Raw genomic sequence first — 23,980 nt, forward strand, 5'->3', positions numbered from 1 at the left:
AAGGTACAAGTCTACATACTGTAAGTATGTTTTTAGAACTCTTTCATTATTATAAAAAAAAATTCTATAACAAGGTACAACACTGTAAATCTGTTTTTAGAACTCTTGTTCTTTTTTTTATAAAAAGGTACAAGTGTAGGCACTGCAATTGTGTGGCCACTCCCTACCTTCTCCTGGCGTGTGGGCACCTTTCGTGCCATAATTCCTCCATTTAGAAGTTTGATTTTGAATTTGAGTTCTTTTGGGGAGGAAAAATGCAGTATGCAATGTAGTGAAACTGCGATAAACTGTTTTACTGAATTACTGTATCTGTTTGCGTGTTTATGGAACAGAAAATATTTTTGGACATAATGCTAACTTGGCTACAATTGTATCATTACATGCATTTTGAAATCCTACATTATTGTACATGAACTACAAAAGAGACGGACGGCTGAGTGTTGACTAAAAACCTCTGTGACATTTTCAGCTAGCGTCGTCCGTTGTGACTTTCTGGACATCTGGATGAGCCAGCCGCTTTTCTCCTGCATGGGTGGGTGGTTGACTCGAACCCGCAACCGTCAAAGCGGCGCCACCGCTCGTCTCCGCAAACTCCACTCGCCCGTCTTAACTAATGCAATGGCGACATTGGGACGGAAACTTGACGTGTTTTTTGTTGAACTTCTGAGGGATAGCATCGGCGTGACGTGACCTCCGCTTTTTCCCGGAACGACCAGCGAGCCACTGCCGTGCCGAGCCGTTCCTAATTGAAGCCGTTGGGTCGAATTAGCCTAGCGTGCCGTATTGTAGAGCCGTAAACACGCAAGGCTCCGAATCTTTGTTTGTTTGGAGATGTAGAGTTGAGGGTAAGCACTATGAAAAGCGCCGTCTAGCGAAAAGTAGACGTGACGACACAAACAATTACGCCGGGAATTCATAACACGGACAAGATGGCTGCTTGCGGCCTAGTTGGGTCATTTCCCATGGCGCCAAATGGCCACTCAACCCTTTCGGCACCTCCATTGTCTGACGTAAAATCCCAAAAGAACATTAAGAGAACCTTGTTGTTTTTGGTGGTTGGACCGAATTGCCGCCGCAATAGAATTAAGAATTGGAGATTGAAAGAAGCGGTTCGGGGAAAGAGGGCGAGATGCTTTGGGCCTCGAGGCTTGGATTTCATGTCTGCGTAGTGGACGTCTTAATCAACAGTGTCAGGTTTGCTTTCTGGAGGCCGCATGGACTTCTTCAGGCTGACAGCAAGCCGGCCGGCCGGCCAAGTCACCAAAAACGTTTTAATCGCAACGTTCGCACGGACATTTCAAGAGGAAGGGTTTGTGTCCAAATATCGGCCTAAATTGCAGTCAGAAACGTTATTTGTCAAATTCTCCAATTCAGATCAAAATGGTCAAATTTGAAAAATATTGCTATGTGTACTCATTCTAGTGTGGAAATAAAAGAATGGAGTGACAAAATGTATTATATATTGTATTTCTTATACATAATGTTTAATTCAAAGACATCTGCAAATTTAAAAACTTTTGTTGCCATTTTTTAAAATATATTTCTTTTACATATATTTATTTTTCCTTTGCCCATTTCATATAGTGTTGAACAAAATATATGCCGCTACAAATTTCCTTTTAATATATATTTTTTCCATTTTCTTTACTTGATGACTATCACTTAAGAAAAAAGGCAATTAATCACGGTTTTTTTGAATCACCCAAAAGTTGATTTAAAAAAAAGAGAAAGCATTGCACACATCCTCGACAAGAAGTAGTGACAGCTGATTATTTAAAAGAAAAGGCAGCAAAGTGGCGCCGTGTAAACACAGTAAGGAGAGCGAACAATTTTTATGGAATATGCACGAAGAAAAAAAACCCCGAAAGAAACACACGCTGCGTGATTTATGGTTGTATTTAGATAAGCTGCGACCCTAAATGGTTTGAAAATAGCGTCAAGGTCAGGCGATGTAATGGGATCGTGCTGCTGCTGCTGCTGCTGCTGCTGCAGCTGCTGGCTGCTGCTGGCTGCTGCTCTTGCTTTTTCGACGCGATGGAGAACGGACGGCGGAGCAGGAGTAAGAGTTGGTGCCCATGCGCGGTCCCTACCTCCCTCCCTCCCTCCCTCCCTCCAAACTCATCAAGACCTTTACCAAATAATGCATTCATTCAATCACGAGGAAAAAATGAGACGTTACTGGCAATAAAGAAAGAATCCAAATTAAACATTTAAGCTTGAGATGATGTTTAAAATGGTTTTTTTGAATGAAATGGTCAAGAAAAACGGATGTCTCACTTTGAAAAGGCTTTTTCCATGCCATGGCGAATGAACGAAATGCATTTCATCATCAGAGGCAAAAGACGTTGACGTCACTGCAGAGGCGCGTCGAGAAGCTGCCAAACAAACTCCTCCCGCTTTCGTCAACTCTCCACCCCATTGGCCGCCTCCCTCCACGACGCGCATTTCTTTATAAACCTGGCGGCCTTCACCCGGGTCAAGTTTCTCTGACCAACCGGTGGGGCCTCACCGGGGAAATTAAATGAATGTGGCGATTTTGTGGAATTATTACTTTCCTTTTGAAGTGTGTGGTTTTTGCTTTCTTCCCCTCATTTGAAATGCGGCATGTTGGACAAATAAATATATACCTGAGCGGTGAATGACTCGTGGAAGTGGTCGAGAAGCGAGACGTCAACCGAGAGCGGCGGCGGCGGCAGCAGCGGCAGCAGCGGCAGCAGAAGCCGGGCCAGGATGAACCTGATCGGGGGCTACCAGCACCATCATCATCACCACCACCACCTCATGCACGAAGCCTTCCCGTTCGTGCAGCGCTGCCACCAGGACGCACCGCCGTACTTCCAGAGCTGGGTGCTCAACCACGGCGAGGTGCCTCCGGACTTCCAAATCCAGGCGCCTTACCAGGCGGGCGCGGAGCTGACGCCGGCCGCGGCGGCGGCGGCGGCGGCGGCGGCGGCGGCCTCCTCCTCGCAGCACGAGCACGCCCGCCTCGATGGCCTGCAGGCGGGCATGGTCAAGCGGCGGGCTTCCGGGCCCAAGAAGGAGCGCCGGCGGACGGAGAGCATCAACACGGCGTTCGCCGAGCTCCGGGAGTGCATCCCCAACGTGCCCGCCGACACCAAACTGTCCAAAATCAAGACGCTGCGTCTGGCCACCAGCTACATCGCCTACCTGATGGACGTGCTGGCCAAGGACTCCGGAGAGACGGAGGGCTTCAAGGCCGAAATTAAGAAATTCGACAATCGGGATCTGAAAAGGAAAAGAGAGATGGTGAGTGCATGAGTGTTCGTTCACTTTGCGTAGTCCACGCACGCCAAAGGGAAATACTCGAAGAGCCATGCAAGCCACTTCATTGAAATGAGCAAATGAGCAAATGAGCTGTTTTCAAAGTAAGTTTGCTTTCAATCGGACGATTGAGAACTGGAGTCCGTCGAAATGCACTCTTGATTGGGGGTAAAAAAAATAAAAAATAAAAATTAAATAGAAAGAAATGGGAGAGGCGAAATTGACATGGCGTTTCATTTGACGCTCTGTCAATTTGCATCTTAAATGAATTGTATTAAATTGCGGCGTCCGTCCGGTGTTGAGAAATCACGAAACCAAATAGTGTCGCTGCTTAAGACCGTACACTTGAAAATTGGGATCTGAAAATGGACGGACCTGAACATGTTCCACTTTCATGGGAATGAGTGCGTTTAATTCTAGTTTGGCAATATTTGAATGATTTGGCAAATATTTGAACGGGGGTCTGGTATTTGAAAAAGACATTTGAAAATTGTATATTTGAAATCAAATACAAATTGGAATCTAAAATGAAAAACAGGCGGAGTGAGTGTGGACGTTTCAATAGTCAATCCTTTTGGATATATTCTGTCGTTGTTGGCGTTTCAACGGAAATTGGGATTAAAGAAACAGATTTACAGTTGGACTCGGGTATGTAAAACATTGTTTCGAAACAAGTCATCCAAAAAAAAAGGGGGAGAATTCGAAATTCAAGGATTTGGAAGTTTATATTCAGTGAGTGTAGTGACAAAAATGAACTTGACACTACGTAGCGCAGTCGCGTTTTAATGGAGGCTTGCGAATCAATGAATATTCGACTATTTAATCAAATCAAATGAAACTTCTTGCATGCAGCTTTTTAGAAGGTTATCGATAGTTCAACTGTAGATTAGTAATAGCACGGGAGGATGGAAAACAGAGGTATTCAAAAAGGAAAGGCGTGGAAAATTCACATGTGAATAAGTATAACTTTCTAGCTTTGATAATAGCCTATCAATCGAGGTTTGCATGCATGCTTTAAATAAGTGTGGCCATTTAAATGCTGTCAAAACAAGAAGTACTGTCAATTTAATTGGCTGCTTTGTAAGTTGATGCTTTTTTAATGAAGGTTTGCTTTAAAATCAACATACTTCGATCTGCTCATTTGACCAACGTGCATTATTGCTTAGTAACAAAACACAAAAAAACAACGGAATTAAATACTTGTTGACTTTTTTTTTAAATACAATACAGTTATCTAAATGTGCATGTATGCGTTTATTCAGGTGTTGTCTCAGTTCAAGTGTTAAACCAATTGTATGGGCAAATAGACCTACAGCATTTCCATCAAGTGGTCATAATCAGAGAAAATGTTTCATATTTTAGTATACAACATGGGTTTTGGTCAACAACAAATGTAATATATATATATATATATATATATATATATATATATATATATATATATATATATATATATATATATATATATATATATATATATATATATATATATATTTAAATAAGGCTAAAAACTGTAGAACACATTTTTAATTATCGTGAGATGTTTGTGCGGTTTTTTTTTTTTTTTGCTCATGTCATTACGAATATGTCCTTGTGGTTCGCACAGAACGAAGGTCCTGCACCGGACTCGTTTGGTACCGAGAAGAAGGTGAAGGGTCGGACCGGATGGCCGCAGCAGGTTTGGGCTCTGGAGCTCAACCAATGACCCCCCCCCCCCCTCACACACACACACACACACACAGCGCAAATCCACCCTCAAGAAACCCCAGAAAACCACTTTTACGGCCATACGTGAATGCATCATTAGTCTGACGAAAAAGGACCGACGTCGGCTCGTGTTCTCTCCTGCTGTTTTAGCAAATGTGGAATATTGTGTTTATCCCTCTCTCTCTCCCTTCCTCCCTCCCTCCCTCTTGTTGTGTCGCAAAGATCACGGTTTAAGTTATGTATTAGGGAAAATGGTCCATTTAAATTATTCTTTTACTTTTGAACTCCAGTTTAAATTGCAACCCGTGTCTTACTGGTTGAAATGTCATCTGGGTATATTTAGCTGATTATTTGGAGGCTTTTTGTTGTTGTTGTTGCGGGGCTTCCCCTTTTGTATTGCGTTTGTACTGGCACATTGTTTTTCTTGGTCTACTGTAGGTCGTTTCGGTGCGCTCATTTTGTTTCAATTAAGGTGACGCAATGTGGTTGTATCCAACGTTCAAAATGAGAGCATTTGCCACGAAGCCATACTCAGGCAAAACACGTCAATGTATTGTTTTTGTTGTAGAAGAAAAATGACATGACAATCTACCTCAACGTGCTCACTGTCCGCTTGAATGAGAAAGACGCATGCACTCGAATGTGGTTCACTTTCAACGCAGCTTGATCAACTTGCAAAACACAAGAAATAGAACCATTTCAGTTGTTTATCATGATTTGTGCAAAATGTGGATTGGAATGTACGTTAGACGTGAAACGATATAATAAATGAATATTATTTTATGACACCCGCTATTTTTTGTGACGTCTTTTTCTTTGGGGGGGGGAAGTCATCAAACCACTCCCTTAATGTAATGATACTGTGCTCATTTGCATATACTGCTTTTAATCATCTCGAATCCAAACAGTTCCGAGAAACCAACTCCATTTAGAATGGAACCAGGTAAAACCAAAATGAAGTCTACCCACCCGCTTAATCAGAATCAGCTTGATTGACCGAGTTTGGCATGCCAAACAGGGAATTTGACTCCGGTTGATTTTTTTTTTTTTTTTTTTGCATTTAAGGAACTGACAACATTCAGGCAACTAGCCACATTGAAGTGGCTGGCGAGAGCAGGATGTTATTGCCCAGTGATGGATGTCTATGAGTGGGACATTGAGCGCATCAGAGCGAAGCGACAGACGCTGTGCTCTGTTGTGCTAAGTCTGCTGGTTTTGGGCTACAGCGCTCTGGAACGCCGTTCGGAGGGGACTAGTTGGAACGGACTTGTGACCTGCTTGGGTGAAAGAGAGACAGAGACAGAGAAGGGTGTGCAACTTGCACCTTTCCTGTAAAGAGAGGTATTTATGGAACAACAGTGTCACCTAGTGGTGACTTGCCGGCACTGCTGGGTTGGAGTGTGACGTGTCAAATTTGCGATCAGACTGACTTACCTGTCTGTCCATGAAGCCTGTAAATGAGGTGCAAGCAAGCAATTGTTTGGAGAGCAATATCGTCAGCTAGCGGTGTGTTTAGCAACTTCTGTAGTTGTCGCATTGAATACAATTTCATTTGCGTACAAAGTGAAACCATCCAGTCACGTATAATAAGCCTGTACATTTATTTGTTTCATTAGGAGGAGCGATAAGCAGCCATATTTAAATACAAGTGGGCTTTCTAATATGACCACGGTTAATGCAGCTTATGTGTGAAGAAAGACAAGTCATCAGCTATGTGATGCCAATGGAAAACTAACAGCAAAACTACAAATGTGGGCAGGACAAACAACAAAATAATCCCAAATAAAAGTGTGTACAAACACTTTCTTACTGTTGTAGTTCGACTAAAGCGAAAAGCCTGCTCAAGTTTGGTTGTTTAAGAACTACAGCTAGCCTTCAGCTATCTAGGATTACAAACAAGCGCGTCGCATCGCAGCACAGCGCTCTCCGACGATAAACACTCATCACGGGTGGATTTAACCCTCCTGTTTCTGTTGCTTTCTTCGGAAAACCTATCATGTTCTCTGGGTCCATTTGACCGTTGCCCCAAATTTGGGTGGGGATTCATATCCAAAAATTCAACTGTGACTTTTTTGACATTGCGGGTTATGGAGCTTTTCATGGCGAGAGATTTTTGTTTAAACTCCTGTTGCATTAATAGTGATCAGTTTGAAACGTTATCCAATAACTGTCAGAACGAGTAAACAAATTTCCCAAAACATGTACTTGTGCATATTTACGTTAAAAAGGCCAGAACGTTTGACAGTGGGTCAATATGACCCATTCACCAAAAAGTGTCAGCAGTGGGATAGTAGCAAAAAACAAATCATGTATTGTAACCACTACGCTTAAAATTGTTTTAGACGGGTCAATTTGAGCCGCACCGTTACATGAGGGTTTTTTCTTCTTCTAGCTTTTCACATATAACAATCAATACTAAGCTTTTGGGTGAAGGCTTTTATGTAAAATGACTATTTGTTTCTAAGGAACCAAAATTGTTCCTAGGTCAATTTGACCCATTATTTGGAAGTTGTTGGGAAAAAAAAAAAAATGCCAATGAGAATATTTTTTTTCATGACTCACCATTCCAATGGAGTTGTTGTCATAGATTAAGCCACGCACGGCATGTAATACTTACTACCTGCAAAATAACAGGAGGGTTAAAGACTGGGCCAAGAGCTTTTATCGCCCGTGTCAGTGCTAGCATTCATTTCTTTACGCAGTGCGCATCTTGGTGGGGAAAAGACCACATGCAAAATGTCAGCAGTCTGGTCCTGGTCCTTAAGTTCAAAACCAAAGGATTTTTGGAAGTACGTTATGTTGACTTTCCCGACGAGGTCAAAGGGGTGCTCATTCTGTCGGTGAGCCTTGTGGCGGCGGCACACGGTAGGGTAGGCAAAGTCAACGCGAGTCAGTCCCGGCCGGTGCTCGAGTCGCAAAGGTTTGGGCCAAGCAAACGACGGTCGGCGGATGGTTGCGACCGCCCTCCCGGGATGCGCTTTTTGGCGGGAGGGTCCACTTTTTGGCCCTTTGTCCTCGTCTCGTCGTGTCGGCCGCTTGCGTTTTTCTTTTTTTTTTAGTCGAGCGCTTTGCTGCCGCCGCCGTCGCCCTTCTGGTCCAAGCGGCTCTTGCTGCTCTTCACCATGTAAATAAAGTAGGTCAGCGTTTCCTTCTCGTTCACCGGAATGTTCCTGAAGTGACGGCTCACCGTCTGCGGACGCACAGGACACAGGGGATCAAGGATCTGACAGCAGCGAGCACGCGCAGCCCCATCTATCACTTCTTCCATTTTCCTTTGGCTTGACACGCCCCTGTCCCCCGAAAAGCCTCCGTGCGGTCCACTTGGTCTATTTCTGCCTCTCTTTAACTTCTAGCTATTTAGACGACTGGGCATTTGTAGGCGGGGACTTGAATGTGCTGCCCGCCGAGAGGTGCTTTTGACATTTGCCTGACAGCGTGCATGCGCGCAACTCATGCGCCCTGAGCTTAGCAGGAAAGATGAAGTAAACAAATACTCAGTGGTGCTAAGCGCAACGGGGGAGGGACGCCGGCACAGCTGCCTGCGGCTGCCTGCGGCTGCTTGTCAGCCGCCGACTGGCGTGTTATTAATGACGTGCGTGGCTCGTTAAAGCCACGTCCTAGTCTGGGGAAACATTCAACTTGCGGCCGGTGCCATTCATCCATCCATCCGCCCGCCCGCCCGCCATACAGGAGGTTTTCATAAGGCGGCTAACCATCTCTCGGTGAGCAATTACGGCCGAGTGGCAGCCGCGACACCGCGTACGTCAACGACGACGACAGCGACAAACGCCTACGGCGAGGGCAACGCGGCTTAGGGTCAAAGCGGCCCGCCAATCACACACCCAATTGTAGGCGCAAGTCAAGTCCATGCCCTAGGATAAATAAGGCGCACGAGTCGGACGCTCATAATGAGGCCAAAGGGCGTTTTCGCATGATGAAAATGAAAAGTGGTCACAAGGTCAAGTCAAGCCAATTTCCACTCCACCTCATTCACACCTATTTGGCATTGGGGCGGGCGGGCAGGCGGATTTGCCCTCGGCAAATGAGCGCTCACCTCGGCTAGCTGGGCCTTGTTGAGGCCGGGCCTGGTCTGCAGCTTGTAGTGTCGCTTGTAGCGCCGCAACGTGTTCACCTGCAGCTGGAACAGGTCCACCTGGGAAGACGAAGGTCAGTCAGTCAGTCAGTCAGTTCCCCAGACCGGAGTCATCCGATGTCAATCCGACACCTTGGCTTGGTGCGGCGCAAGGGAGCGAGCGCCTTACCTCTGGCACCTCCACGTCATGGTCCGGGGACTCGCCGCCGTCGTCGCTCGTCTTCCTCTTCCTCTTGTTGCGCACGCTCTGGATGAAGTTCTTGTGGAAGTCGCAGATGTACAAGTGGCGCACCTACAGATGAGGAGAAAAAGGGGGGGGGGGGAGAGAGGGACGCAATGTTAAAGTGCAGTTGAGAGTGGCATAACATTCCCGAGCAAATGTGTAACAGAAAGTTTCTCTGCTGACTAATGTGCACATTAAGCCCATCTGCAGTATATCAGTGCTTCGAAAAGGGCTGGGGGGGGGGGGGGGGGGTCATCCACATATGCCTTTGTGTAGATTCCGCCACCAAACTCACCGAGTGGGAAATCCACACGACAGAAGACGCTGGAATGTTGCTTTCAAATGGGTCCTGGCGCGACCTTGATTATGTGAGCCAGCGCACGCCATTTCTTTGACATGGCACTCATGATGGAGGGAGGGAGGGAGGGAGGGAGGACACGTTTTTAAAAATTGCAGAGTTGGGCAATCCCCCGCCAGGCATGTCATTCTCAAGTCTAGCACGGGACCCTGAATGTTTGATTACACTTTCCCTAATGTCACGACATGCTAAGAACAGTTAGCGACCGTCGGATGGAGCTCTTGTCACGGTCTTTGTAAGAGTACCGCAATGCCCTCGCCGGAATGTTGGACTTAAGGGAACAGCTAAAGCGGCTAACATTAGCGCAGCTGTCTAAACTCGCTCGTTTCGCGGAGAGCGGCACAAACAACAAAGGCCAATAAAGCTTGCCTTGCCTTGCCTTGCCAAAAAGCAGCCAAGCATCATTGGAAAAGACCAAGTCAAAGAGTTGAAGACGATCCGCTGTAGCTTAGCATTAGCTGTCAATCAAGCGGTTAACATGTCGCGTGGAGTTGAAAGTCGCCTTTTGCATGTCACTCACGCTCTTGTCGATGTCCAGCTTGAGTTTCTTCTGCGAAATGCTCTTCTGGATCCGCTTGCTGAAGGAGGCGTTGCCGGCGGAGCGGCCGCATCGCTCGCCGTCCTCGATCAAGCAGCAGCTCTGGCCGTAAAGGGGCGGCGCGGGCGGCCCGTCGTGGCTGTCCTCCTCGGTACTGAAGCCATTCATCCTGGACGGAACCACTTCCTCAACAAAACACTTTGACACACACAAGTCCGGTGAGGGGATGAGCCGGTCGGGATCGGGCTGATTTCCCCCAATGAGGCCTTTTTAGCGCCGAAATCCTCCGAAACGAGCCGAAAACATGCTGCTGCTGCTGCTGCTGCCTGTCGCCATTCGACCGCGGCCGGCTAACGTGTACTAGCTGCGGCTAGTTAGCACAAGGTGGAATGGATCTTCCGTTGAGCGCCCACGTTTGGCCTATGACAGCAATCGCGACCTACTCCGGGTTGGCTTCAACTCCAAGCCAACGAGCGCGACACGTTTTTTGCAAACAACTTGGCGTTCCAATCGCGACAATCGCCTTTTGCGACGGACGTGCTGGAGTGGGGGGAACGGAAGTGTCCCTCCCTCCCTCGCCGCAATTGGTGGCTTTTTCGATGGAGGTGGGAAAGGCCGCTTGGCGATTGGCTGTGATGAACGCCAATCATGTCGTAGCACCTCCCTCCCTGTGCATACGGCTCCGGTGTTTTCCACGCAAATGTTTCGTCGTGATGAACGCGAGGGACATTCGACGACACATTTGAGTCGTTTAGAGCCATTTTCGGCCAAGCAGACCACCAAACTCCCGTGTTAGCCGTTTAGGTAGCATTTATTAACACCATCTATTCGAAGGCATCAAGACGCAAGATGCATGCTTTCGCTCTGTTGACATCGTCATGCTATGATTCCATCGTTGACCTGACAGAGGGCGACAGAGTCTAGCAAATGAAAAAGAGCCGTGTTTTGGAACGTTTGCAAAAGCTTTCGTTGATACAGTCACTCGATCCATTTCATGTTTACTACCACGCACTTGGTCAAGTAGAAGATTTCTGCAGTCCGTTTCAAAGCCCTGATTTCTATGTTCCTTAGACGGATACGCTTTTGCTTGTTATCAATCGAGCTGGTGCTAGTGCAGGGGTGGGCAAACTACGGCCCGCGGGCCACATCCGGCCCACGGGACCGTTTAATCCGGCCCGCCAACCCTGAAAAAAATTGTATTATTAAACTTTTTTTTTTTTGGTCATTTTGCCTGCAATGACTGCGTTTCCCCAGTAGATGGGGGAAGCGCTCGCCTGCGCATTTACTACCGGAAGCCGTGTCAGAAAGCTCGGTGCACACTCAAGTGCGTATACGTACTCAGTAGTACGGAGTTGGCGCACTCGCGCTCTATTTGTATCAGTCCCGAATTTAGAGCGTGGGCTGTGACGACAGCATTCTTGTAATTCGCGCGCTGAGCTTCCAGGTGCAGTTTTGCGCTAAAGCCACCCACAAACCTTCCCCTGGAATCCTTCCATTAAAATGAGTCGCCCAAGGTGGACACAGTGCCGAGCATTTAAAAGAGAGTGGCCAATTTGGCTCGACGTACGCGACGTGACGTTCAGCCACATGAACGTCAACATCAACCCGTCACAGATCGAGGTAAACGGACCAACACCTCGGATCTCGCCTAAGAATTGCCACAACAAATTTTACTCCAGACTATGACGCACTAGCAAAAAAGGGAGACCAACAACACTGTTCCCACTGAAAATGAAGGGGAGGCATTTTGAATATGATTTGTACACATCGCAGGGATTGAAACTAGCGACCATTCTCGTTTTCAAACAATGCAGGATGCTCAAGGACATTGATGCACCACTTGTTTGCGACTAATCTTAACCTGTAAAGTTCTTAAGGCTTACTTTAAGGAAGTGTTTCTCGTTTCCTCACCTCTGTTACAAGGTGTTTGTGAGTTAAAACTCTGCTCTGATTTTCAGATACCCCTCACCGTGTTGCCGTTTTGATTACTTTATTTGGATGTATGCGTTCACCGATTCTTCAAGATAATATATTTGGTCAGAATGTTTGCCGTTTGATGTGATCTCATAAGATCTTTCATTAATCTGACCTGCAGGCACTGAAGTGATGGAGACTGTTATTCATAATAACAGTCTCGTATTTTATGAGAATCACTGATAGCAGTTTTTTAGTGAATTATTATTATTATTTTTTAATGCTGTTAATAAATGCATTTGTTTTCAAAAAACTTGTTTGGAATATCCATGCTTTACTACCTACTAAAGGCCAAAATCTTTTATGCAATGACCTTTACAGGTCGCTTATATTAATTCACACAAACACTACGTCCATCTGCTCCTGGTTCGGCCCTCCGGTCCAAATTTAGAACCCAGTTCGGCCCGCGAGTCAAAAAGTTTGCCCACCCCTGTGCTAGTGTGCCAACTCACGCTCAGATGATGTGGAAGCTCCAAGCAAAGGACATCGTTACAAAAAGTAGCATAGCGGGAAAGCAAATTGGATGATCGTTTTGATGAGGCCAATAAAGGCTCTAATGGAGCGTTACAATGGGATGAGAGTGTGCTGTGAGGATGATCGACTCCAGATGGTAAAGCAAACCCATACTAGGTCAGATTCATAACATGGAAATAGTTGAGTCAAGGCAGGCAGTGGAATGAGCTCGAAATGGATGTTGCACAAAGCAAAATGGCTGACCTCCTGTTTGAATTCTCCACACCTTTTCAAGCGTCCTTTTATGACCAAATGTCCTCTTCAACAACAACAACACTAGATGGCACTGGTGTTTCTTATGTGTGCATGTGCCACTTGACGCAGTCGACTCCCCAATTGCAAATCACATCATGAATGCTACAAGTCACCGGAAAAGTCTCGGATCACGGAATCATTTTCTCTTCCTCCTTGGTATTCCTATAAACAGAGAAGACCGAATGAGGGATCATCTGAAGGTCGACCTAAAATCTTGTGCTGACACGAATGAGAAAGCGCCGGCAAATTACGGCCGGCTTCAGTCAAAGCACCACGACGGAATAAATATTTAGGGAAGTGGCAATTTATGAAGCGCTTAAGGCGGACTTCCTGGCCCTGGATTCGATCTGCAGGATGTTTTCAATTTTTGTCCTGAGAAGAAGCACCGTGGCCCTCCCTCCAAATATAGCGAGCGCTAATCAAGCGGATTCTTTGTGTAATGCAGCGGAAAGCAAAATGAGATTTGTCTGGAGGTTCAATGATGAAAGTCACTGGCTAGAAAAAAAGAAAAAGAAAGAATGCTCACCATTTGGAGAGCAGAAAGAAAGCAGAGAGAAGAGAAATGCGCGACAAGATGTTGGTGAGATCCATGCAAAACATGGCCGATGACTGTTGAACGCTTTCACGGACCGGTTCGAATTAAACACGACTTCTTCGAAACGATGTTTTCAGCAATGCTCAGATGGCTGGAACACTTTTGTGTGGCCGGCCACTTTATTTACGCACCTCATCTAAAACGGTGAAGCCTAAATGTACTCATAAATATTTATGCATTTATTTATGATACCGATTTTCATTTTTTTCTATGACAGTAACAATAAATTAAAAAAAAACTTTCTATCTTTTATTATTCAAATCTGAATCTGTCCTGGGAGCACTGACATTCCAAGTGCCATGAAGAAAAATACGCATCAAGTGAAGTCTGGGAGACGTCCCCCGAGGCCAAGTATGTATTTTATTACCATCTGGTGGTCAAACGAGAGCACTGCGACGCGAATCAAGAATCAATCAGCTTTTATCGTTGCCTGCTGTTTATGAGAATTGATCTGTGTTGCTATTAGTCGGACAGGCGTGACAATGTATTTAGAGCGTAAAGAGGAGCACACGAGGCGAGGCCTATTGCGCAACAAATGACGGCCATAAAAAGACGCATCAAGTGATGGATATCAAGATGAATTGCGATATTTGCTCGCTCATTGCCAGCCAGCTAGCCAGCCAGCCGACCAGCCAGCCAGCCAGCCAGCCAGCCAGCGCCTTTGCTTTGTGTGTCACCGTTCCTCGCTCCCATGAAAGGTGGCTGGCTACGTGTCTTCATTGGCTACAGAGAGGAGGCGGAGGGGCGAGGCGGATCGGGGGGGCCTGTGGCTGTCCGTCCGCTCGCTCGCTCGCAAGGCGAAATGAGCGATTGATTTTGGCCACTCTGTGATAACGCGCAAGTCGTCGGTGATCAATGACCCAACATGAGCTCTTCGTCCTTCCTTTCAAGTCCGCCAGCCCTCCATCATCGTTTCTCATGGGGTGAAATGAAATGGAATGGAAAGGCACTTCCAAGGCTTTGCGTGTCCATTACGGACAATGGAGAGTAATGAGTGTCCACCCATCCAGTAGTTGGCTTTCAGTGCTCCGTTCTTCCGTACTTAGCTGGAGGACTAACGACGATCGCTGTCAACCGTACGTACGTGAAGAACACAAATTGCTGGGTCCCTTCAAGGGGACTGGGAAACGGGACCTTTCGTTCAGAGTGTTGCAGCGGTGCACAGGTCCCAGTGCTCGTTTCCATAAAGGCAATTAAGTGGTCAACCACTCGAATGATCCTGCAGACAGACGAAGGGAATGATCAAAACAAACGCCAGGCCTCATTCAAGCATGCCAAATGTGTAGGGGGGCCAGCCCAGCGAGGGACGGGGCTCATAAATCCGCGGCCGTAAGCAACATCTGGAGCTCAGCTCAGCTCAGCTCAGCGGCGGCAGCGTTACCAATGTGTCCACTTTCTCCTTGCAGCCTCTGATCCATCCGATTTCCTCCTTGCAAGGTCGTCCTTCCCAACCACGACCCGGTCTGTCGCTCTTGCCAGATCATCACGCTGCGTCCATTGGGCCGGCTAGACCGTCCATCGGTGAAGGTGACGACGGGCCGAGTCTGGAAATCCCACGAACCAGTCGCTAAAAACGAGAGAGAAATACGCTGGTGGTAAAAGGTGGCTGGCGCCGCCGCCGTTGTGGAAGTGTCACATTGTGAGCCTTTGGCGTAGCCGAGCGAGTCTCAGGGGATACCTGAGCTGTCACTCAGCTCAGCCGCTCGGCCGCTCAGCCGCTCAGCAGCCCAGCCGCTCTCTGGACCCCGGCTGTCGATCCGGATTTCTCGACATTATCACCCGCCATCCCTCCCGTCCGCTCTCGCCTTTGACCTGCGAGCGCTGCGTCTGGATTTTAAAAGGCAGGCCTGCGTGAGCGGGTCTCTGGTGGCGGGCCCTGACCCGGAGAACTTTGGACGCCGTTCCTCCTTGCTGCCTTCATTTGGAATTGAAATCGTTTATTCCCGTCCCAGTCTTTGTGGCTGGCTCCGAGGGCGGCAATTATCTTGCACGCACGCACGCACGCACTCGCTCGGCTGGCTCATCATTGGATGACATGCGGGTGAACGGGCGCTACCCGTCGAGACGCCTTCCTGTCAGAGATGCCTGAGCATTTCTTCAGAGCTACCTAAATTCCTCCCTGCAAATTGTGCAAAAGTGGAAGCACTTCACGTCACGTCACGTCACGTCACGTCACGTCACGGATGTCTCCGACGCAGGAGGGCCATCATTATTTGCGACGTTGTCGTCCAAACGCTTTCCATCTGCTGTCTGTCTACGCGTGGCCATTGTTTGTTTTCATTTCCCGCTGAATAATTGCCATACCAACATTTTCGCCAATTGGATTCATCTCAAAATGTCGACGTCATCAGAAAACCTTGATAGAGACGATGCCGGAAGCAACGTTCCTGTCCGGAATGGGATGTGATCAGAATCATACGATTGTTTTTTGTTTGTTTGATTGCCATTCAACGGTTCTACCGTAATAACAAAAACTGTAATGCGACATAACGCTGCTACATATGCTCAATTGTGTCAGGGTTTACAGATTATCTCGTTCGTACGTATGATTATGTTGGAATGGAGACTCGAATGATTAACTTTGTTGAAAGCTTTTACCTTTCCTTGACTCTGAAAAGTCGAACCATTCAGTTGTTGAAACGTTCCAAATGGTGTGGAAACATTCTTGCTTAGTCTGTCATCTAAAATGCTCCACTAGTTCCTGTTTCCACGACCTTGTCAAACAATGAGCACTGATGAACGAACCAGTTGCTGACATGTCCAATGTCACCCCCACCCTGCCTGCGCTCAATAAATACTCTCTTGCAAGAATCCAAAGTCAGACCTCATTCGATCATCGCTGACTCTCCACTTGCAAGTGCTTCAAAAGGCCATACTGTCTCCCGTGTGGTTCTTGCAAAAATAAGTTCGAGTGAGCGGCGCTCTAACACATAACATCAGGTCACATGACATTCATTCATTCATTGATGCTTTCTGTAGTGACATCACAAAAAAGCCAAAGAAAAAGTCATAGAGCTTCGGTAAAAGAATGTCTATCTGGTCCTCGGGTTCATCTCAAGCCGCTTTGCTATCTGCTGTGCTGCAGTGAGGCTGCAAAAGCTCCGAGCAGATCCCTCATTTATTTTATTGCTGCCTCGGTAACTATTTACCCTGTGAGCTCTTCTCGATATTATTTTTGTAGTGTGTGTGTGTGTGTGTGTGTGTATTTGGGGCCAGCTGGATCAAATCAATCCCCAAAGGGTGAAAGCGACCGGCACGGAACGAGAATAGGACCTTGGCTGGAAATGGGTTTGTCGCCAAGCCTATAACGGCCCTTTTTAATGACATTTCTCAGCGGGCTGATTAAACACGGCGGCCGATTGCAAACGGGCGGGCCTCGCTTCCCTCCCGCTTCTTTCTTCCACCTCGACAACTTCATCCTCACATCGACTAGTCATTACGCTTCAATTTTACGGCTTCTATTCGTTTAGCGTGTGTTTGATTACGGGTCACGCGAGTTGTGCTGCGAAAAAAGGATTCCGTTTTTTTTCTTTTCCCCCTAGCTTTTATTCTGTAGCGCAATAGACCCCAGTTAGCGAGAAGGGCTCGGCCTCGGCCTCGGCCTCGGCCTCGGCGTTACGCAACACGCGCAAAGCCCAGCTGAAAGCTTTAATGCAAACTTATTCTTGTCGCGACACTGCCGAGCGACTTTGAAGGCCCTTCGAAAACAATCACGGCGGACAAGTACAGTTGTCTTTGCGCTTAATGCCACCAGATGGAACTCTCGGAAAAGCCGCAATTGGATTAGAGCGAGCGCTTTGAGCGATGCTGGGGGAAAAAGAAGCCGTCGGCTCCGCCGGCGTCCAGCCCGGATCGCCCCTTGAATAATTCATCGGCCGGGCGAAAAAACAGAAGCTAATATGCTTTTCTAAGTATGATGGATGGCGTTTAGTCCAACGGAACGCAACATGATGCGAGCAATGCCGAGTGGGGGAGGAACATTCCGGTTAGCCGGCTTCGACCCGATCGATAGTGACAAGTTTGATTTCCAAATCAAAATCTCATTTATTCAGAGAGCCCGGACGGAATGTCCAAGTATCTTAAAAGTACCGGCAGCAGTTTGGGGAGTGTGTGTGTGTGTGGGGGGAGGGTCTGCAGCTGGACTTCCTATAATATTTCATATTGCTTGCTACACTCCGTCCGTCGCAAATTATTCATTCGCGCGCGACTGTCTTGTCCGTACAACGCCATGTGAGTCAACTGACGACGACCTCGTTGCAGGGGTCGTGCTCGTTAGGACGCGCTTCCTCATTAAGTCGCAGTCGTGTAAAAAAACAAAAAAATTGAAGTTGTGATGTATATTTGATGCTGCGTTGGGCTTACGCGCTCGCAACCTCGCCAAGACGGCATGAAACATTCATCAGCTCATTTGCATATCAAGCGACCGAGCTAAATTTGGGGCGGAGGAATTACCTCGCCTGTTTCACAGAATCCACGTACACGCGCTTAACACACGGGAGACAGAATATCTATTTCGGGCTTGTTTTTTTTTTCTCCCACACATGCTCCCGCCTCTCCGAGTTTGACAGCCGTTCTTTTCTTTTCTTTTTTTGCATTTCTTAACACCTCGGAGACCCGCGATAAATTGTCGACATGTAAATCTCTCGGGTGTAAAATTGTCTGCGCTTAAGGAAGACGTCAGCGTCAGCGTCAGCGTCAGCGTCAGCGTCGTTATTGCCGACAACCGTCTGAGGATGACGACAAAATGTTTGTTTTTTTCAAAACGCTTTGACAGGTCCCGCCGGAGATATATGGACGCCATTTTGCGGTGACGACGTCAGTCACGGCTAAGTGGGAGCGCTTGGTGAACAGAAACGTTTCCTTACATTTTCATGCCACACTTGTAATTGATTGCTCAGCAGGGTGCGCCGCCAAGTCGGAGCAAACGATGAGTTCAAACGCTCGCGTGGCATATTCAGAACACCCAATTGACCACAAGTAGTTTGAAAGCATCCTTCTGAAAACCCTCCAGGAGAAAGAAAATGACCAGCGTGACCGACCGGCGCTAATGGTGGGCAGCCTGGGGCCGCCGCCCCCGCCGCCGAGGCAGACAAAACGGGCTTATGTTCATTAACATTGGCCTGGCTCATTATGGGGGCGTTTAATGATCGTTTTCACAGTGGAGAGGAGTCCTCGGCAAATTGTTTGTCGGCAAATATAGCGTGAAGCAAAAAGTCCTCATCTCTGCTTAGTGCTTTTGAGTGAAGGCCTACTTGTGAGCCAACGCAGGTGGACGGACACTTCATCCCAGGTAAGGGAGGGAGGGAGGGAGGGAGGGATGGTAGCGAAGGAGGGAGGGTCTGACCCATGGCGACCAGATGGGCCCCGGCCCAAAGCGTCCTTCCGTGAGGGTCACTCGGAGAGACCTCGGCTGCTCTTTCCGCCTCATTAGGAAGCCACCTGGCCCGGCCTGGCCCGGGCTGGCCTGGCGGCCGGCACCTTGTCGAGAGGCCTTTTTTAAAACGGGAAAAAAAAAGGTCATTTCCAGGGTCGCAGCAGTCAGTCAATCATAAGGCACAAATCCGACTTATTTTGGGGATGAACCTTTGACAGCTGCCAATGTCCTGCCGGCGAAGGTTGAAAGCGTCTGCACCAGGCCTGTGCAATAAAAGCAGTCATGTTCCATTAGCCCGTCGACGCTAGCCGGACAGGACACCTTCGTACGTGCTTTCATCTGCTATCGGCTTTATGGATCCTCCCGGTGCCGCCTATTACTCTCCGCGGACGGCTCGAGGTTTCTGGCGGGCTCGGCCGAGCGCGACCCGACGGGATTGGCGCAAATGAGAAAAGGACAAATTAGCCGCAGAGAGCTCAACGGAAACTTGTCAGCTCGGGAGGGAATGCGTAGCCGTGTGGATAATTGGACCTGCGGATCAACACCGGAGCCAAAAAAACAACAACACATTAGCGGTTAACTCTGAATGCTAACTCATGCTGCACGTGAGCAGTTAACTCTGGATGCTAACTACACTGCAGTTACTTATAATCCAATCACAAGGACTCTTTCTGGAATTTCTAACAATATAGTGAATGCTGATATAACCGGATAACAAACAGAAAGCCTCGTGTGGGGCTATCTAATAAATCTTGTCCCCCCCCCCCCCCATGCGTTTATGGAAAACTGTGATGTTCAAATGCAGCCCGGAGGCTCTTGCTTGGTCAAATGATTAGCAAGACTGCCTGCCACCTACTGCAGCGAAATCACCTCAGCCAGCGAGAAGATGAAGTTTGTAAAGAAATGTGTGATGAGTGCGGAACGCTTTCATGGCTTGTTTTCTTTGGCTGCCACTTTGGCACCTCAGCTGGCCGCTCAAACTGTTGATGGTCCGTCCGCACAGCAATGGCTGCAAATGAAACGAGGTGAACGGCTGAGGCTCCGCGCACAAAAGTTGGACAAAATCATCCCGTCGCTTTGATCAAACGGACACACCATACATAAGGGGCATCCAAAAAACCCCAAAACAACAACACACACACACACACACACGGCGAGTGGTGAAGTCGCCATGGCGACGCCGGACCACAGTGAAACTGACAGCTGATTGTCATTACAAGAATGTAAGAAAAAGTCTGGCGGGGATTGAAACGTCCGTCGGTGAAAGGTTAGGTCGATAATAAAAGAAGCAACTGGTGGGGATTTGATGATAACACCATCTAGAGATATGCACGCTGATATGAGATCAGTGCGAGGGAGAGGAAGAAGAAGCGCGAGGCGAGGCGAGGCGAGGGGAGGGGAGGGGAGGGGAGGTGAGGGGAGGCGGCGTTCGTTGGCCAGTCGCGCGGCTAAAGAGATTATTGCGAGTCGGGGTTCAAACACTTAACGCAGTTCATCATTGTTGTGCCGAAAGCCGCCCCGAGCTACTCTCGATCGCTCCAGCGTTCCTTTTCACACAATTGGCTGGCTGGCTGGCTGTGCGCTTGATTCATCTCCTTGGATCTCAGCCTCAGGTGACATTGGCAACTTGAAGGGGTATTAATGGCATTTCATTGAGAAGATGCGGCACAACGGATGTGCGGGAATGCTAAATTAGCGTCAAAGACGTAAATAGTACGCAACAAATACAAGCGCATTAGTACGCCGTTGAACGGTAACAAATCTCAGCTGAGAAACGCATGCAACAATATCTTTGATCAACTTTCTCAAGTGTGACGCTCATCCCCCGCCCCGCTGGTCTGAGCCGTCGGAAGCCCGACGCTTCGGCTTGAAAGGAGTCATTAAGCGCCCGCCTTTCCTCGCATCTGCCCTAATTGACACCTTGGCCATCCCACACCAGACGACGGACGGCGCTGCAAAGACAAGGTCCAATGAGCATCTCTGCAAAACCAAGCCCAAAAGCCCAAAAGGCCAAAAGCCCAGCCTGCCTGCCTGCCTCCCTCCCTCCCTCCCTCCCTCCCTCCCTTGCCAGGTGCTTCCTCGGGATCTCATTTAAAGAGATGTTGAAAATAAACTCTCGAGTTATTTCAGTTGGAGGGGAAGAGAAAAAACTACCGACTTCCCACTCGTTATTGCGGCGGATTTATCTAGCTGCCAATCACTCGCTCTTGTTAGCAGTGTGAGGAGGAAAAACGTGTTGAAGATAATGACAGTGATTGCGTGGTCCTCTGTGATCATCTCCATCAAAACAGCAGCTGCAGAGATGCCAAAGAAAAGGGGAAGGTGGAAACGCATCACAGGAAAGTCATCCTTGCATGGTGTCAAAAGGATATTAGCTCCATTTTACACCCAGTCATCAAACTAAGTGTCCACGTGCGTTGACAAAAACTTGTGTCCGATTTGCCATCTGTCTAGTATACTATGTGCATCAAATCTCAAAGCAAAATTCTTGCAATGTTTCTCTTTGCTGGACCCTGTTAATGACCGTCAAATGGTTGTCGGAAACAAACATTTCGGAGCAATTTGGCCATCGACACCAAACGGGTTGCACGTCCATGGTAAGGAAGTGCGCGAGAAAGTCTCAAAGATGCGTGCCGGAAATTAGACAGGAGTCAGCCATTTTGAGTCCAAGCATCCATTTTGGGCCAATTCCTACACGTTGACAAAGGGCGATGATGCCAGATGAGCAGCAATTTGACAGATGGGCCGCCACCACATAAGATTGCTTCTTGGACGCCGTCTCGTCTTTTGGACCACTCACCGTGATAAACGGTGGCGCGACGATACGTTTGTCATCGTTTGCAGCTTTAAGTAAGCCATTGCGGGAGGGAGCTTTTCTTCCAAATAACCCTCCCCTCGCTAAAAAGGGCAATAACAATGATAAAGCACTCACGCTACCCAAAAGTCCCCCCTAAAAAGAAAGAAAACAACCCCCAAATCATTGTCTGCTACTTTTCCTCTACAAATGGTGTTTTGCTGCGAGACAATCCAGCCGTGGCTCATTATTTCCATTTTGGTCTGCGTGCGCGCGTGCCAAAAACACCAAAACAACATCTCAATTCGCCTCCCCGGGAATTAAAAAGTGACGGCGTTACTCTTCATCTCTTTATCACCGGCCTCCTCCCGCCCGCCGCGTAGATTTACGGCCGCATTAGCGTGACGCTAACGCCACGTGCTAGCTCATCATTCACGGTGAAGGGGAGATAGATTGCTTACTTGCTGCTTGGAGTGGACAAAGAAAGCAAAATAAGAATGGTGGCGATAGCTTGCATCATTTCACTGGACTTTTCGAAAACAGAGAAACCTTTGGGTTACTTCTTCCATAGAACTGTTTGATTTGTAACATGCCTTCCACACAAGTGGGACAACTTTGGCGTACGAGTTGGTAAAGTCCAAGTATTATTTTCAAACTTCCTTTGAAATGCAATTGAATGAGAATAAAGTGCTATTGTCAGAAAAACGTGTCGAATTTTACAATAACATCAATATCATCCATCTATCACGTTAGGATCCGAGATATAAGAGAAAAACGCAAATAATTTGAATTTGACTGGAAAGAAAAATGTCACAACTTCATCTCGCTTTCGGTGGCTTCGAGCCCAGAGGGAGAAAACATTTCTTTCAAATCAGACGACGAGCTGACGCTGTCGCCTGAAGCTTTGTCATTTGTGGAGGAAACGATGACGGCATTTTGGGCTTTTCGGGGGGGAGTACGTTTGCGCGCCACCGGGGATTAAAGTCACAGCAGAGCGCTAATAACAAGTGACAAGGGGGGGAAATGAGAAAGTGGAGTCAGCGAGATGGCAACGCGGGCCAGATGGCAACGCGGGCCAGATGGCGCGCCGTCATCGCCGCCAGCAAACGAACGAGACGGATGACGATGTCGTTCATATTACACTGACATCCATACACGTCGGAAGGCGTCAGCTAACAAGGCTAACGTTGACTACGTCTAATAAGTCCAATAGATCAAATGTTTTTTGTTCAAATATAGAAACTTTTTATTTTGTTTCTTTTGTTTTTACAATCCCAGCAAAAATATCATACAACTCCAGTTTCATTGTACACTTTGTTAAATATCTAAATAAACTTCTTTTCAACCACTTTTTTGCAACACCAGTAGAAAATCATCAAGATGTTGTATTAACCACCGTACAAAGCGTACAGTTGGCGACACGCACATTGGTCACATGACAAACGCACGCAAAACATTTGTTTCTTTGCTGAATTGTTTCGTTCGCACATGAAGAATTCGCTGAAGAAGAGTTCCACTTTTCTCCAGATTGACTTTGGACCAAGAAACGAGCAGAGCTTTACCTCACGATTGGAAAAGGAACATTCTGACGCGCAACACTCACTCGGTTCAGTCTTTCGCTGTTCCTCGCTCAAATCGTGTTCACTGTCGCCGCACTCTGACCACACATCGAAAATGTTCAGCAAAGGCACTAAGTTTTCATTCAAGTGTATCACAAGTGCATTAAAGTCGCCCTCCCTCTCCCGCCCGTGTCGCCCCATCCCACCTGCCAATCACACGACAAGCGGGGCGGGGGCGACCCCACGCTCATCCGCCTGTGACGAGGGACATGAGAGCGTCAAGAAATGAAAAAATAAAAATAGGAAAGCCACGGCAAGGGGGGTGGGTGAAGGTGGGGTGCATTCACACGCGCTTCTGCTCGGCGAAGCCGCCCACTCCTCGTCAGGACGAGATAAGGAACTCGGCGGTGAAGAAAAAGGCAGGAAAAATAAGGCGACAGGAGTAGGAATGCGTCGCTAAATCCCATCAACCAAACTCGGGGCCCACCCCAGGACGGCAGCGGCGGACGATACCAGCTGGGCGGTGTTCAATGTGCGGCGGCGGCGGCGCCGCCGCGGTTGAAGCGCTCCAGCACGGTGCCGTTGGTCTTCTCAAAGAGCCAACGCTGGCCGGGCGAGGACGGGTTACACGTGTTCATGTAGAGACGGTGCTCGGCCGCGTCGCTGTCCACGCAGCTGTTGCTCACCGGGTGGTACAAGCTCTGATCCTGCCGGG

At 47.8% G+C, this 23,980-nt stretch overlaps 3 protein-coding genes across 5 annotated transcripts in view; 1 reads left to right on the forward strand and 2 right to left on the reverse strand.

Annotated features, from left to right (window-relative positions):
- The first annotated feature begins 2,469 nt into the window (after positions 1–2,469).
- Positions 2,470–5,784, forward strand: LOC133168628 (heart- and neural crest derivatives-expressed protein 1-like). The gene is made up of 2 exons (XM_061300309.1): positions 2,470–3,267; positions 4,889–5,784. The coding sequence occupies exons 1-2, from the start codon at positions 2,731–2,733 to the stop codon at positions 4,985–4,987; spliced, it is 636 nt and encodes a 211-aa protein (XP_061156293.1). The 5' UTR covers positions 2,470–2,730; the 3' UTR covers positions 4,988–5,784.
- A 787-nt stretch (positions 5,785–6,571) lies between these two features.
- On the reverse strand, positions 6,572–10,787 carry sap30l (sap30-like). The gene is made up of 4 exons (XM_061298784.1): positions 10,184–10,787; positions 9,252–9,374; positions 9,044–9,142; positions 6,572–8,179 (listed from the first exon to the last, which is right to left on the reverse strand). The coding sequence occupies exons 1-4, from the start codon at positions 10,367–10,369 to the stop codon at positions 8,045–8,047; spliced, it is 543 nt and encodes a 180-aa protein (XP_061154768.1). The 5' UTR covers positions 10,370–10,787; the 3' UTR covers positions 6,572–8,044.
- A 3,072-nt stretch (positions 10,788–13,859) lies between these two features.
- Positions 13,860–23,980, reverse strand: part of LOC133167814 (polypeptide N-acetylgalactosaminyltransferase 10-like) — a 29,736-nt gene continuing 19,615 nt past the window's right edge. Inside the window, exons 12-14 of one of the 3 annotated variants that reach the window (XR_009718106.1) lie at positions 23,310–23,972; positions 14,920–15,105; positions 13,860–14,757 (exon numbers count right to left, since the gene is read on the reverse strand). Coding sequence is in view for 1 of the 3 variants with exons in the window: in XM_061298783.1 (XP_061154767.1) it covers positions 23,793–23,972 (180 nt within the window). In the remaining 2 variants the exon portion in view is untranslated. Of the gene's footprint in view, positions 14,758–14,919; positions 15,106–22,927; positions 23,973–23,980 lie in introns of those variants that run through there. The other 2 variants (XR_009718105.1, XM_061298783.1) reach the window with 2 other exon arrangements.

This window comes from Syngnathus typhle, linkage group LG15 (assembly GCF_033458585.1).
Source record: "Syngnathus typhle isolate RoL2023-S1 ecotype Sweden linkage group LG15, RoL_Styp_1.0, whole genome shotgun sequence".
Lineage (NCBI taxonomy): Eukaryota > Metazoa > Chordata > Actinopteri > Syngnathiformes > Syngnathidae > Syngnathus > Syngnathus typhle.

Bases quoted from the DNA above. Each gene is read 5' to 3' on its own strand.
- sap30l (XM_061298784.1), bottom strand. From the start codon at position 10,369: ATGAATGGCTTCAGTACCGAGGAGGACAGCCACGACGGGCCGCCCGCG. The intron at 9,143-9,251 runs GTAAGGCGCTCG...TCGTCTTCCCAG, and splicing joins ATGACGTGGAGGTGCCAGAG to GTGGACCTGTTCCAGCTGCA. The intron at 8,180-9,043 runs GTGAGCGCTCAT...GTGCGTCCGCAG, and splicing joins ACAAGGCCCAGCTAGCCGAG to ACGGTGAGCCGTCACTTCAG.
- LOC133168628 (XM_061300309.1), top strand. From the start codon at position 2,731: ATGAACCTGATCGGGGGCTACCAGCACCATCATCATCACCACCACCAC. The intron at 3,268-4,888 runs GTGAGTGCATGA...TGGTTCGCACAG, and splicing joins TGAAAAGGAAAAGAGAGATG to AACGAAGGTCCTGCACCGGA.